General features: G+C 53.5%; 6 protein-coding genes across 6 annotated transcripts; 3 read left to right on the top strand and 3 right to left on the bottom strand.

The window, feature by feature from the left end:
• Positions 1–85: 85 nt before the first annotated feature.
• On the top strand, positions 86–1,351 carry erg6 (sterol 24-C-methyltransferase; the record flags this gene model as incomplete). Its single annotated transcript, XM_056613449.1, has 3 exons — positions 86–289; positions 358–392; positions 457–1,351. The coding sequence occupies 3 exons, from the start codon at positions 86–88 to the stop codon at positions 1,349–1,351; spliced, it is 1,134 nt and encodes a 377-aa protein (XP_056478490.1).
• A 1,464-nt stretch (positions 1,352–2,815) lies between these two features.
• N7532_000954 (putative acid phosphatase) lies at positions 2,816–4,221 on the top strand (the record flags this gene model as incomplete). The annotated part of the gene is made up of 3 exons (XM_056613448.1): positions 2,816–3,004; positions 3,108–4,133; positions 4,189–4,221. 3 exons carry the CDS (start codon positions 2,816–2,818, stop codon positions 4,219–4,221), a joined length of 1,248 nt encoding a protein of 415 aa, XP_056478489.1.
• A 1,648-nt stretch (positions 4,222–5,869) lies between these two features.
• On the top strand, positions 5,870–6,874 carry N7532_000953 (uncharacterized protein; the record flags this gene model as incomplete). The annotated part of the gene is made up of 2 exons (XM_056613447.1): positions 5,870–6,101; positions 6,165–6,874. The coding sequence occupies 2 exons, from the start codon at positions 5,870–5,872 to the stop codon at positions 6,872–6,874; spliced, it is 942 nt and encodes a 313-aa protein (XP_056478488.1).
• Positions 6,875–7,373: 499 nt separating this feature from the next.
• Positions 7,374–8,187, bottom strand: N7532_000952 (putative nucleoside-diphosphate-sugar epimerases; the record flags this gene model as incomplete). Its single annotated transcript, XM_056613446.1, has 2 exons — positions 7,374–7,875; positions 7,928–8,187. The coding sequence occupies 2 exons, from the start codon at positions 8,185–8,187 to the stop codon at positions 7,374–7,376; spliced, it is 762 nt and encodes a 253-aa protein (XP_056478487.1).
• A 404-nt stretch (positions 8,188–8,591) lies between these two features.
• Positions 8,592–10,523, bottom strand: N7532_000951 (MFS transporter; the record flags this gene model as incomplete). The annotated part of the gene is made up of 3 exons (XM_056613445.1): positions 8,592–9,599; positions 9,662–10,051; positions 10,107–10,523. 3 exons carry the CDS (start codon positions 10,521–10,523, stop codon positions 8,592–8,594), a joined length of 1,815 nt encoding a protein of 604 aa, XP_056478486.1.
• A 1,299-nt stretch (positions 10,524–11,822) lies between these two features.
• Positions 11,823–13,831, bottom strand: N7532_000950 (uncharacterized protein; the record flags this gene model as incomplete). Its single annotated transcript, XM_056613444.1, has 5 exons — positions 11,823–12,926; positions 12,999–13,069; positions 13,176–13,233; positions 13,296–13,485; positions 13,554–13,831. 5 exons carry the CDS (start codon positions 13,829–13,831, stop codon positions 11,823–11,825), a joined length of 1,701 nt encoding a protein of 566 aa, XP_056478485.1.
• Positions 13,832–15,335: the final 1,504 nt, after the last annotated feature.

Below are 15,335 nucleotides of genomic sequence, written 5' to 3'. Positions count from 1 at the left end.
CCTCTCCCCCCTTCCACGTCCGTCGCGACTTTTCCCCGTCTTCTCCACCCCTTTTTATCTCCCACCACTTTTCCTCCTTTTCGCAATGGCTCCCACTGCTCTGGAACGCGAGGATGTCTCGCGCGATGCTGCCTTCAACCAGGCTCTGCACGGCAAGTCCGCTAAGGCCCGTGGTGGTCTGACTGCCATGCGTGGCAAGGACGCCGCTGCCCAGAAGGCCGCCGTCGACGAATACTTCAAGCACTGGGATAACAAGGATCACGCCGACGAGACTGATGAGATCCGTGAGGTATGTTGAATCAACTGCATCTACCCGGACTCCAGGAACCTCCCGCGCTAATCATGTATTTTGTACAGGCTCGCCGCAACGAATACGCTACTCTGACCCGACAGTATGTTGCCTTCTCCCACGCGCGAACACGCAATCCCATTGCCGTATACTGACATAGGCTACAGCTACTACAACCTGGCTACCGACTTCTACGAGTATGGCTGGGGCTCCTCATTCCACTTCTGCCGTTTCGCCTACGGGGAGCCCTTCCACCAGGCCATCGCCCGCCACGAGCACTACCTGGCCATGCAGACCGGTCTCAAGGAGGGCATGAAGGTTTTGGATGTTGGTTGCGGTGTCGGTGGTCCCGCCCGTGAGATGGTCAAGTTCAGCGGCGCCCACGTCACCGGTCTGAACAACAACGACTACCAGATCGACCGCGCCACCCACTACGCCGAGAAGCAGGGTCTGTCCGACAAGATGGACTTCGTCAAGGGTGACTTCATGCAGATGAAGTTCCCCGACAACTCCTTCGACGCTGTCTACGCCATTGAGGCCACCGTCCACGCCCCCGAGCTGGTTGGTGTGTACAGCGAAATCTTCCGTGTCCTGAAGCCCGGTGGTACCTTCGGTGTTTACGAGTGGCTGATGACTGACGAGTACGACAACAACAACGCCGAGCACCGCCGCATCCGTCTCGGTATTGAACAGGGTGATGGTATCTCCAACATGGTCACTATCTCTGAAGGTATCAAGGCCATCCAGGATGCCGGTTTCGAGCTCCTCCACCACGAGGATCTGGCCGCTCGCCCCGACCCCACCCCTTGGTACTACCCGCTGGCCGGTTCGTTCAAGCACATGGGCTCTGTCTGGGACTTCTTCACCATTGCCCGCATGACCTGGTGGGGCCGTGGCCTGGCCCACCGCTTCGTCGGTACCTTCGAGAAGGTCGGTCTGTTCCCCAAGGGCTCCCAAAAGACCGCCGACAGCCTGGCTCTGGCGGCCGACTGCCTGGTTGAGGGTGCTCAGAAGAATCTGTTCACCCCCATGTACCTCATGGTCGGCAAGAAGCCCGAGTAAACAATCACTTTTTTCCATTCCAAAAAAAAAAAAGTTGCATCTTGTGATTCTAGTTTCCTTTTGTTGTTTTCCCTTTGCCTCGGATATTTTGGCCTACGGCTTTTTGATAACCCCGCCGTTTTCGCTTCTGTTGACATTATTTTCCTATTTGTTTGCCGTGTTGGCCTGATCTGACCCGACGTCGACGGAGATCGATTCCCGCTCTCGATTGATGGTGACGATTTCACTTCGCTTCTTCCGTGTTTCATTTGACCCGTGATAAATATGTAATAGTTATTGAGGCAAGAATCATGAGCAAAGGATCTGCATTGTTCTGTATTATTATTTCTAACATGCTTGATAAATGTTTGCAATGATAGACTTGGTCAGTTTGCAGATGAGTAAATAGTTCATGTGAGCACCGTCATCGGGAACATCATGTTCCCCTGGGCGGATTACCTTAATGTATATCATGGAGGCATTTTAACATCCTAGTGTACAAATGTTCTGATTATGCCGCCTTGAACTCGTGAGCTCAGGTCATGATGTGGTCATGCTGCCCTCCCGCATGTTAGATATATATCTGACGAATGTGTCAGCACCCCGCTCCGGACTTGGCGTTCCACCCTCAATACTTTAAATTATCCATCACATCTCGTTGATCTCACGGATCTCACGTATCTCAAGTAGATTATCATTCAAACATGAGCCGAATAGTATATGTGACAATGATATAGATTCTTCCACGAGATCCAGCGCGAACACCTACTTGCGGGGTACATACGCCAAGTACGCGACGGGTGCTGTACCTACCGTAAACACCTTAGGTACCGATGCTACTTCTAGCAGGGTAGTATTCCGTACGCATTCAGTATGATTTTCTGTTTAGAGTTTTTCGACGGTTTGAGAAACTCGACGTCTCGGCAGATAGCATCAGGTCATTTCAATCCGTACTCACAAACGTCGTGCTGCTGAACAGCTGAGACGTAGGCCACGTGGGTGCCGCCTTGGTAAAAGCTTCGGTCGCCTTATTTCGCGATGCAACCGAGCAGCCAGAGTATATTGTCTCCTGGCGATCAGCCAGTGACACGCAGCATGCACACAACGTGCCTGGCACCCGCCCCACTCCCTGTCGCCAATAACAGCGTGTTGTGGCCCCGGAGGAGCGCCGGCGTCTCCACCAACACCCCGCCCGCGATTCCCAGTGCGGATGCGATCTTGTTGTCCGCCAGTCACCCTCGTCCGCAATTGAACGTGATGGCTATGTGACCCCGTCTGGGTAGCGCCCCGTGGAAGCGAGGGGAGCCAGTCCAGATGGCTCGAGAATAGCGCGATGCAAATACCTGCCCAGTGACTGGTCCGGGCCGCCCCTTGCACGAGGTATAAGATCGCGTGCAGCGCCCGATCGTCTCCTGCATTTCTTCTTTCACGTATCAGCCTTGTTGACAATTCTCTGCGGTGCATTTCCTTCGAAGAGTTGCAGCCATGTTCTCCAAGCAGACCTTGCTTTCCCTGGGCCTTGCCGCCCTGGCTGCGGCCAAGACGACCACCGTCGAGAATCCGACTGAAGCGGAGGTCCAGGCTGCTCGTGCCTCTGCCCTGCCTTTTTCGCCCGTGTCCAATGTCAAGGGTCTGGCTTTTAACCGTTTCGCCAACATCTGGATCGAAAACACTGTGCGTATCAGCTCCAATTGCCTTGCATAGAAAACACGCGATATAACTGGAGCACCCTATGATAGGCTTGGAGTATGTACTGACCTTAACTGCAACCATCCAGGACTTCGATACCACCGCTGGTGATGAAAACTTCGCCAAGCTGGCCAAGGAGGGCATTCTGCTCACCAACTACCATGCTGTCACTCACCCGTCGGAGCCCAACTACTGCGCCTCGGCCGCTGGTGACACCTTCGGCATGGACAACGATGATTTCCACCGGATCCCGGCCAATGTCTCCACCATTGCCGATCTGTTTGACACCAAGAGGATTTCGTGGGGCGAGTACCAGGAGGATATGCCATATGCCGGCTTCCAGGGCTTCCGCTACCCTCTGTCCGGCGCCGACGAGTATGTGCGCAAGCACAACCCACTGGTCCTGTTTGACTCTGTCACCAACGACGCTGTGCGTCCGCGCCAGATCAAGAACTTCACCACATTTTACGAGGATCTGAAGCACCACAGCCTGCCCCAGCACATGTTCATCACCCCCAACATGACCAATGATGCCCACGACAGCAACATCACCGTTGCCGGCGACTTCCTGGGTCGTTTCCTGCCTCCCCTGCTCGAAAACGAGTACTTTACTAATAACACCCTCGTCCTGGTCACCTTTGACGAGACTGACACCTACGAAATCCCCAACCGTGTCTACAGCATCCTGCTGGGCGGTGCCATTCCTGAGCACCTGAAGGGCACCACCGACGACACCTTCTACACCCACTACTCCATCATTGCCTCTCTGTCCGCCAACTGGGGTCTTCCCTCCCTGGGTCGCTGGGACTGCGGCGCCAACATCCTCCGGCTGGTCGCTGAGAAGACTGGTTACGTCAACTGGGACGTCGACACCAGCAACCTGTACCTGAACGAGACCTACCCCGGTCCCCTTTCCGACGGTGAATACTCCGTGTATGAGGACTACTGGCCCGTTCCGGCTACCACCGGCCGTTGCTCTGCTGGTCACGGTATCCTGGACATTGTCAAGAAGACCTACCACGGCCGCAAGCCGACCTACAACTACACCACTAGCCCGGTCCCGTACGACTCGGTGAGCGGCAACAGCGCCGGAATTAAGTTCAGCCGTACTATTGTGAGTCTTCTAATTGTTTCTTGGTATTTAATTCACCCCACTAACCAATCCATAGAACGGCAAGAAGGAGACCGGCATCACCGAGTAAATTTCGGCAAACGATGGCTGCGTATTGGATTTTTCTTAAAACTGCACGTTGTGTGTAACTTTTTGCATTTTTGCATTGTTGTGTGTACATATTAATTCAAAAAGCCTTAGTGGGCGGCCACTAATCACATCAAGCGTTTAGACTGGCACCATGGGATGTCGTGGGAAAAGACTTGAATCAACTCGGCGCGCTCGATTCACCTGACTCGTACTCGTAAACGACTACCAGTGCCCTCGGACCCCCTCAGCTACAATTCTCAATGCTTCCACGGTTTCCGAACCAACCATTTGCCATCGCAATGTGCAGCTGGATCCTCCGATCGCATCGCCCCGCGGGCATCCGACCAGCTAAATGCACTATCAACTGCCCCCGACAGGGATCATGACGTCCTCCCAACAAAGACAGTGGGTGCTCGACACGCACATGCCTAAACGGGGATGCAGTGTTTTCTGGGATGCTTTCCCTGCATCAAAAGGCTCCATTGTTTTGTCCTCTGTGCGAGTCATGGGCAGCGCCATTAACCAGATGTATTTGAGTCCCAAAGTTGCGCATGTCTGGTTCACCCGGTGCAAAAATAGAAGGGCTGTTGTTGGCTGGCTGGCGGCGGCGTTCTCCACCGACGAACAATTGCAATGCATCATTCATCGGATTCAATGCCATCCGGGCCAATCAGCTTGTTTACATGCATCAACTGACTTTGGGTCACTTCAGGGTCGCTGTTGTGCCTTGCTGCGTGTTACCCCGTTCAGGTGTTGCGATGCAGTATACCCGGTCCACCTGGACATGCTGAATACTGCTAGGGCACACTATTGCGCCCATGCAGACCAGACTGACCCATTTGTTCATTCCAGTGTCTGCTTCTGCTTCCAGCCGCATCAGCCGCATCAGCCGCATCAGGGCATCGCTGCATCGCTCAAGTGACCCGGGCGCACCAGCCCTCGCTCTCGCTCTTCCCGTCCATTTTTTGGAATTGTCATCGAATAGGTGCCAGCCACCAAATCATCGACCTCGATGGTCCCAAGCTATGACCAAGGGGATGACGGGTAAGACGGAGCTGCAAATGCACTTGGGCTTTAAGGGTCTCCACGAGGCTCCACCGACATCCAACGATCAACACGACTAAGAGCTGAACCCCGCACAGCGCATCATCTGTGCTTGTCAATGCTTGTCGGTGCTAGCTCTTGCTCCTCGGTGCTTCTCACCGGCTCGATCCGCAAGGTGCTCCATGTGCGACCTCTTAACTGGTGCCTGTACTTGGTAAACCGTGGTCAGACGTGTCGCCACTCGATCCGCCTCATCCAGTACCCAAATTTAGTACGTGCAGATGTCGATCCAGGTCCCCGCGAAGTTGCAAGACATATGATTTCATCCAGAGGTACTAGCCGACTAGCTCACCGAAATATATGCCCGTTCTTTTTGGTATGACGTCTTTCATCTTGCTATACGCTGTCCGGTTGGGCTCGGAAGTGAGCAAGCTTCTCTTTGGATGAGGCACCGGGACTATATTCTTGCAGCTATAAGTAGCAGTGTCTTTCCCGGCTTGATTCGGTTTATTCAGATCCGGAATTCAGTAAATTCGTGATCTACCTTCAAGCTTTTTTAACCTCTGTGCCTTGTCGAACCTCCTTGGTTCTCCATTACCAAAATCATGAAGAGCTTTATTACCGTTGCGGCTCTCGCCGCTGGCTCTAATGCCCTCGTCAGCCGTGGTGATAACTGCTGCTTCCACCTTGATCCGTCGGGTGATTCTACTGGCTTTGTCGGTCAGCTGAGCGATGGTCAGAACCGCATCGGCGATAACAGGCTCTCGCCTGCTCAGTTCTGCATCGACTCCAATGGTGCTATCACCGATGGCAATGGCCGCGGCTGCATCCTGACTCGTATGGGACCCCTCAAGGGATCTTCGCCTTTATCCAAAGATCGTCATAACTAATTCATCCCAGCCCCCACTACCCAATTCCAATGTGATGTGGGCGCCACTCCTACTCCGGGCTTCTCGGTTAACTCCGACGGCGTGCTGGAGTTCCACGGCAGCCCCGACTTCATTGCCTGTGAGACTGGTGATAATGGTGGTCTGAACATCCACACCACCGAGAGCAATGACCTGGGCAACTGCAAGAAGATCCAGCTTAAGGCTGACTCGTGCTCCGGCCCAACCTCTCCCCCTCCTGGCCCGTCCGGTAACAATGGTTGCGGCACCATCCTGTCGTCAGGCAGCTTTGAGTTCCCTCATCTGATCGTTCCGATCAACTCTGACTCCCCGGACACTGCCCATGGCACCCAGTTCAATGGCACTGTCAGCTCGAGCATCTCGAGCATCTTCAACTTCGACATCCCTCAGTCGGACTCTGGAAAGACTTGCAGTCTGGTATTCCTCTTCCCCAAGAAGGAGGACCTCGAGACCTCGTCTTTTAGCTTCAGCGGTGATGGCAAGATTGATGTCGCGAAGCTTTCCGATGTGGCCTCCAGCATGACCACCTTTAATAATGCCCCGTCCGTTGAGAAGGATCTTGGTGACATCACCATTTCTCCTGGTGGCTCTAATGTCGTTTCGACCTTCTCATGCCCGGCTGGTCAGACCATTGCCTTTGAGCTGAAGAATGCCGGCAGCACCGACCTGAACTTCTTCCAGGACTTCAACCCTGCTCCGTAAGTCATCGTCCCTACTGCTCCACTTGAACGAGTATTGACTAACTATTCTCCAGTCTAGGCTTGTTCATCACTGTGTGTTAAAAGCTTTCATATTTGAAAGGTGCCATCCATGTCGCCTCACTCTCTTTCAACTTTGTTGATACTCATGTATTATGTCTAATGTATTTATGTGATGATGCCTTAATATGAGAGTATCCAGATTCCCTCTTGCGGAATCCCACCTTCCTTTGCTCGGGCTAGTCGACGGCCAGAACACCAAGGATGGTTCTCGGTGTACAATACAAAATACTATGGATTACGTTTCCAATCGTTTCCCGGCGTACAACAGTAGAAGATATATGGATTATGATTGGATGAACATAGGAGATATGATGGTTAGATGAACGGCCCTTAATGGGACATGAGTTGAAATGACGAATAGAATGAAAAATGACAAGAGCGAAGATTAAATTAGATGATAATATTACATGCCGGCCTCATAGTACGAATGTGTGTGGCGATCACAATCCCAGAATCCTCCGCATCCCCTTATTCTCAACAACCCAACCACCTCCCAACTTGAACACCCCCGAACCCTCAAGCTTCCCATCCATCCGTCCCATCGCCATCTCCGTCAAGAACGGCCCAAGACGTTCAGTGGGTGAATGCATCGACTTGTAGAGCTGCCTGATCCCAGGACCAAGAAGCACCATACCGACTTTATACCAAATACCATTGTTGGAAGGGAGATACGGCTTGATCGCATCGTGGCTCGCCGGATCAACAAATGCGGGTCGCACGGTATCAGCCCGAAACGTGTTCGGATTCTTCTCTGAGATATCGCCAAGTATCGACTCGACCTCACCCTTGACTTGTGCGAAGATCGGCGAGAACCGACCTGGTTCTTGCGTTGCTCCTTCGCCGGATACGTGGACGAACCGGAAGGGAGGGTTTGCAGGCTTGAGTGTGGAGAACGCATTGGCGGCTGCCACGACATAGTCTTTGGTGATCGTGATGTATTGCCTGTTGGGTGTTAACTTGTTTGGGTGCAGGGATGGCATGGTGTCTCGCGTACTCCTTGTTCACGTTGTTTTGGGATGTTCCAAGGGCCCAGACACATCCGTCTGCGTCTTTCAATTGCTCCAGAAGCTCTGGCTGATAGGTCTCAAAATCTTTGTGTGTGATAACGTGGACTCGGGGATCCTTTGCGTCTTCTGCCATCTGCACTGGTCTTCGACTCAGGATGGAGATCTTGGTGATCGCGTTGTTATTGAGCATGGCGTCGAGGACGCCGGAGCCGACCAGGCCGGTTGCGCCGGTGAGGATGAGATGCATGTTGAAGGGGTAAATTCTGCACAATTGATGAATGTCAATGAGATAGTGACATAGTAAGATGGCTGTCGAGCGAGTGTTTCCTCGTATTTATAGTGTGAATTCATCAAGTCCGCTTAAACCCGCGGCACCTTGCAGGCTGATGCTGACAACATACTAACCTACTGTGGTATAGATCTGCGGGTTGTGCTTGACGCTGATTGGCCACTTGCGGCAGTCATCATCGCCGGAAGCCTAACTCCATTAAACTACCCAAAAAATGCTGGAAGCTTCGTCGGAGTCATCGATGAACTTTTCTCATTAAATCTATAGATTTTAAACATTATCATGGGTATGAATGGCGACGCAGCGCAATGCAAGAATCAAAATGCGACCTCCTCAAAACTCAACACCTTTTTGATGACTTTTTAGCCAGCAGCATAAGTACTGCGGGCTCTCAGCTTGGCACCATACTTCCACAAGAAGATCGGGGCCGGAATGCCGATACCAATCGCAACAAAAGCAAGTACGCTGTTTCCCCAGCCATAGTGGAGAGCGTCGTACATGTACGGCGCGAAGAGCGGAAACCCGAATCCAGCGAGCGATCGCAGGAACGCACCAGCTGCGAGAGCACTGGCGGCAAATCGGGTATATGTATCTACCATATAGGTTTGCATGCACTGGAAGGAGATGATCGTTCCGGTTCCGAAAAGGAAGGCACCGATGTTGGGTGCGATCCAGTGACAGAGTGTCTGGGCGGTCCATCCGTAGATGAAGAGGCCGGCCGGAAGGAGAATGGCGGCGACACCGAGCAGTGGCACGCGAAATTCGGGCCGGCCGATGTTATTGTTGCGTGCTTTAAGGCGTCGGTAGATGCGGTCGTTGAGTGGGGCGCAGATCTGAGAGCCGCACCAGAAGCCAAGACCGAGGGAGATGTAGTTGAGACCACCGATCCCGATGGACTCATTATAGTAGGCGGGGTTGGTCCAGAGGGATGGGAAGGTGGAGAGGACTAGATACATGATGCCGTAAACATATGCCATGTACAATGCAAGGACTTGAACAATATTTTGGGTGAGGAGGAGGCGGAATGGTCTGACCAGCGAGCCGCGCAGGACCTGGATGAGGGTCTTCTTCTGGAGTTCGGCTTCGGTCTGGTAAGATTCATCGTTGGTTTCCTTGCGCAGTTGTCTGGCACGGTCACGGAGAATACGAGGACCGTACGTTTCACGGAGGAAGAAGAGACCGGCCAACTGGATAAGGCCATCTGCGATAGAAGTCGAATAGAAGACCCAGCGCCAGGTCGTGTTTTCCGCGATGAAGCCACCTGCAATGGGGCCAAGTGCCGGACCGAGAAGCGGTGCGAGACTGTAGATTGCGATGCTTTTTCCGCGCTCTTCGGGCCGGAAACAATCAGACAGAACACCACCACCGACCTGCCAGAGTTAGCAACTTCCTTTGCAATCAGTTGATCTGGACCGAAGAGGGAAGAACCTACAGCCAGTGGCGCACTACCTCCTAGGCCTGCGAAAAATCGACAAACAATCATCTGCACCTTGGTTTGAGAAACCGCGCAGCCAATGTTAAACACGAGGAAGAAAAGGTTGGCCAGCTGGAGAACAATCACTCGTCCATAGATCTCGGAGAGCGGACCGAGAAAAAGAGGACCCACAGCATAGGCAAGAACAAAGACCGAAAGCATCAGTTGGGAGACGACCTGGTCTGTGACATTCAAGTCGGCCGCGATCGAGGACAGGGCGGGTGCCACCATAGAGGAAGACACAGGCGAGATAAAGGTGAATAGAGAGACGGTGATGGTAGCGGCCCATTTCTTTTTGTTGACCCAGTTCTTGGGGTTTTCTGGGTCGTTAGGTCCCTCCCAGTCCACCTGATATTGTTAGATTGATGTATTCCTATCTATAGAGTGGTAGGACTCGACATACCAGCTTGGCATCTTGGCGAAACCGATTTGGGAGTGCCGATTTCGATTTTTGCAATTCCGGGGTCTGTTGCTGCTGCCCTTTTTCGAGATCGATATCTCGCTCATTCACGATGCCACATCGCACCTCCTGGATGGTTTCCTGTTTTTCCGCAGCAAGTGACAAGTCGTCATCCAGCGAGTCTTCGTCACTCGTCGCATGGCCGCTGTGGTAGACGGACTGGTCGTCCATGTGCTTCGCGGAGTGAACTCGGTCCAGATGGGGCGCATTGGGATTGGAGGTAGTTCGAAGTCGAGATTTAATTGATTCTGTGAAGCCTTGAGGTCGGGATTCGGTTCTGGATGCCTGGTTCTCGGAGTCGGTGCTGGCACTCAAGCTGGACAGAGACCTACTGGGCCGCGAGATGTGATCGCCGGCCATGATTGTGGTCATGCACAGATGTAGAAGGTCAAAAACAAAGCAAGATAAAAAATGAATTATAGAGAATGTTCAGGGAAGGCAGAGGAGTTCGGCATAACGGTTGTAAATTCTATGGATCGAATACATGCGCCGAGTGCAAGAAAACCCTGGGGGGTCTGTTCTTATACCAAGTTGCATCGCGGAGAGGAACAAGCCGACACGGACAGCATAATACCGCCGCTGATAATGCACACGGTGATAATTTAGGCTTAAAACCGTCGGTGTGGGTTCGCTAGACCTGAAACTGCACTGATCGCAGTATCTCATTGGGTGCAATTGCAAAGCTCAAGACCAGGCACCAGGGCCTGGGCCGCCCCGCCTGCGCATTGTCTCATGGAATTTGCATCGAAACTGATGCCGGCGGCGGTCTGAACCGGCGTGGCCACCGTTGAGAGCGGAGCATTTGTAGGAGACAATCGAATCACAGCACTGATAATGCGGTGGATGCGGGACTCCGTATGCCGGTTCAGGCGTGTGACTCAGCAGCTCGGCAGTTCGGCACATGGTCGCGTGGGCCACAACGGGATTATAGGCAATCAAAGAAAACGAGATTTAGAGGCAGCGAGAAAATAGAGAGGAGCCATGAGCTCTCGCAAAACGGATGCGACCCGAAAAAAAAAAAAAAGGAAAACATTTAGACGCGAAAAAGAAATCTCGAGGTGTTATAGGAAAAGCCGAACGCGGGGGTCGAACCCGCAGCCTTGAGATTAAGAGTCTCACGCTCTACCGATTGAGCTAGCCCGGCCGGGCTGTTGAAGTGATGGCCAACTATGGCTACATAAGGGTAAAAGCTGCATCGCCATCAACTGAACATCCCCTTTGTTGGAATCTCCAGGGACATCATACAGGATGTGGCCCAGACACATGACAGTTGCACTTTATCCCAGTCTCAAGATCCTGCAAATGACTGGACAGAGCTCTCTTCCAATTAAGCCGACAGAGAGAAAAGCTTGCACCCCACGGAGAATCCCCCAGAGAAACATTATAAATTAAGCAACAATCCTGCCGCCTTATAATATATACATCTTGCATCGGAACCCACCATCTACGCAAAACCAGCCAGTCACTACACAGAGTTTGTTGCATCCATGCACTCGTACATTCATTGACAAAAATAGTATCTTCATGCTGCAGTAAGATAGTACATTCGATCTCCTGCGATGCGCAGCTAAAATCGTTAAAGTCGTCATGGATACCCGTGAAGCTTTCGATATCTGAAAAATAAACCACCGGGGTTACAATAATGATACTGTAGGATGCTTAAACACCTTGCTGCCCTCGGGAGCGGGGGCGGTTGACGTCCTCGACGTTGATAAAACCGGAGTGGTCCTTGTTGTCGTCGTGGAAACTCTGGGTTTTCTCATCCAGCACCTGGTCCTGGAGCTCGGCATCCTTGTTACCGTGTAGACCAATGCGGTACCACGGCAGCGAGAACAGACGATCCATGCTCTCAAGCGACCGTCCTGCAGTCTCCGGGACAGTGAACCACACCCAGATGCCACCCACGATGGTCACAGCGGCGAAGCACCAGAAGGTACCCTTGGGGCTGATGCCTCCCTCGGCGACGGGGAGGAGCATGTTGGGGACGGCGCGCGCGTTGCCATACTGGTTGGCGAAGTGGAGGGTCATGGCGAGCGAGGTGGCCATGGCGCGGATGCGTAGCGGGAACAGCTCGGCTGTCAGCAGGTATTGCATCGAGTTCCAGCCTAGGGCCCAGCCGAATCCGGAGATGTAGATCATCGCGATGGCGCCGCGGCTGGCACCCTTCTGGTGCGCGGGCAGCACGAATCCTTCCACGACTCCCATTTCAGGGACCGCAGTCAGGAAACCGGCGATGTAGATCATGGAGATGGCCTGGAGGGTGATGCCCAGAAGCAGGGAGCGCTTGCGGCCAATCACGTCGACCAAGAAAAGAGCGCAAATAACGGCAGCCACAAACTTGACGATACCAAAGACAGCGGTCACCAGAAGGTTCTCCTCTGTGCCAGCAACTCCTAGGAGCTCGAACAGGTCGGTGGCGTAGACAGTGATCGATCCGGCACCGGACCACTGGGAGAGAACCTGGGCCATGAGGGCGAGGTAGACACGGTACAGGTTGCTGGGAACCAGGAAAGTCTCCTTGAGGACGCCAATCGGACCCGATCCCAAAGTCGCTTCCATTTCGATCTCGTGGGAGAGCTTGATGTTGTTGAGTTCCTCAACAACATAATCGTGGGTTTCGGGGAGTCCGCGGATCCGGGCGAGGTTGTGAATCGCCTTGTCCATCTTACCCTTCTTGACAAGGAATCGCGGCGACTCGTATTGCAGGAACGAGAGGACAATGATCAGTCCGGCGAAGATGACGTGCAGGCTGGTAGGGACCAACTGTGGGGTTGTCAGTATGTACTTTGTTACATGACGGCATCGCCGGGGGGGGGCCGGGGAAATAGATCATACCCATCGGTTGTGGGTGTTGTCGCCCAGGTTGACTTCACAGCCATAATTTGCGAAATACGCAAGCACAATTCCTGTAGAAAGTGGAGCGTTAGTGTGGGCTTAAAATGGCGACCGTAAAAACAAGCACTGCGCCAAGTACTTTATGCTTTAGGAGGTCTTGGCTGGGAGTCCACGTACCGAGATAGACAAAGCCAGTAAACACGCACGTGCAGAGACCTCGAATGGCAGCAGGGGCCTGGACAGTGTGTCAGAAAAAAAGGTTGGATCACAAAAGTTGGACGGGGGAGGGAAACGAACGATTTCGGCGAGATAAACGGGACCGACGACGACAGTCTGTCCGACACCGAGACCAGCAACGAAGCGACCGGCATAGACAGCGCCGAGAGAGCCACCATTACCCATGAAAATAGCAATACCGAGGATCCAGAGCAGGCAAAGGATACGCGTCGCCCAAATACGGCCAATGCGATCACAGACAAGGAAGGCACTGTGAGAAGTAAACAAGCGATGTCAGTAACAAAGCCGAAGGAAAGGAATCAAAAAAGAGAAACGCACAAGAGAGCACCACCGACGGATCCAATCTGGACCATGGCAGACACATTGGCCTTGATGTTGGTCTGCTCGACCGTGCTGTAGGAACTGTAGTGAATGTAGCTTTGGAAATCCTTCGAGTTGAAGGCGCCGGAGATCAGACCCTCATCGATACCGCGAGCAGCACCCATGAGGCCGAACGAGATGACAGCAAACCAGAGCCTCCAGTTGAACACCTCGGACGGCTCGCCCGTGTGCTTCAACCGGAAGATGTTGATCGGCTTTTTGTTACCACCAGCCATGGCGGGCAGCTGTACGAAGGAGGAAAAGCTGTCTCAGGAAATCGAAGAGATACGCGAACGAGCGCGTAATGATGGTGCGGGGAGAGAGTGAGTGGATGAAAGAAAAGATCGCCAGGAAAGTGAGCGTGCGTGTCTGGGGTGCTTTAATAGCTGCAGCGAGGACCAGGCATCCTGGCCTTGCGGCCTTGCGGGGAACTTCCGGGGGAACAACACGAACAGATTAGCGTCCGACCAGCCCCAGTATCCAGATCTAGTATCTTCCTCCAAACTGGCAAATTCCCCCGTTTCGCGCCACCGGGAGGACCTGCACTGCGCTACGCACCCCAGACTCCCCGGGATCCGCATCTACACCCGAGGCCGACTATCGGTGGGACGCAGACGCCCTCGGCCAAGGCTGGGGGACAGCACCAAGGGAGCTTGGGTCCCGAGAAAGATGGCCGATCATTGCTATTCGACGGCATCGCCGGTGGTTTTGTCGTTTTTCTGGACCGGGGGTTACACCCAGCGCGGCCACCGGGCCCTGCAGCTGGGATCCTGCGGTGTACCCGCTAGGATGAGGGCTCATGGACATATCACACTGTGCACATTGAGGATCAGCTAACACAATAAAGCGGACGCAGCAACAGTAACTGCAATCGCGACTGCCTACTTGAGGTATCTCCCACCCATACCCGCGCTGTCATCTCCAGATCGCAGGGTAAACCTCGGTGAACTTCCGAACGCCAAGCCGCCACTCCACGGGGGGCGAAACTGGGGAAGTCCGTCCATGACCCTTCGGGCGGGCATGATTGGTTAGCAGCAGCCAGAGTACACCGGATCGTCTTGGCGTGGGGGGAAATCTCGAACCACATGGAGGGCACATGGACAGGCATGGGAGAGCGGAGAAGCCGACCCAGATTCGCCCTATGTCACAGAGTTTTGAGGCGTCCGTGCTCCTGGTGCAATTGAGTTGCGCGGGCCCCAACTATATCCCCCTTTGGATCAGAACCCGCCTCGGCTTGTCTGCCACTCTCTAATCCGGCCATCACCTGGAGAGTGGTTACTGCCGATTCCGGGAGATGTCGCCAACCACTTCCATACTGTAGGATACTCCCAGGAAAGACGCAATCTTCCGGACTTCGGACCTCGCGAGGCTCTGGAGCTGCATGCCGGTACTGCGGAGCCCCCCGTTCGGGCCCTATGCGACATCGTCCCACTTGGTCTTGGCCAAATCCAGGCCTGGACATTTGCGATGTCGATGGAAAACCAGCGAGGAGACTAAAACCAAAGAAGGCTCTGGTGCGGTGAAAATTCTGCTTCGCGCATGATCTTGGTCGTGATCGTGACTAAGTGCGAGTACCAGGATGTGACCGGGCAAGGACTCACTGGCGATGTTGGACAGGAATAGCGCTCGGCCAACTTGCGTCTTTCGGGTGGATTCGCCCGGAGAAATTGAGAAAGCTAAAATCGCACCCATCCAAAGAGGTGCCGAAAGGAGAAATTACCTGGACTATGAGTCTCTCCG

Source organism: Penicillium argentinense (genome assembly GCF_028826775.1).
Source record: "Penicillium argentinense strain IBT 30761 chromosome Unknown utg000002l_segment0_segment0, whole genome shotgun sequence".
Lineage (NCBI taxonomy): Eukaryota > Fungi > Ascomycota > Eurotiomycetes > Eurotiales > Aspergillaceae > Penicillium > Penicillium argentinense.
This window is presented reverse-complemented; position numbering and strand designations above follow the sequence as displayed.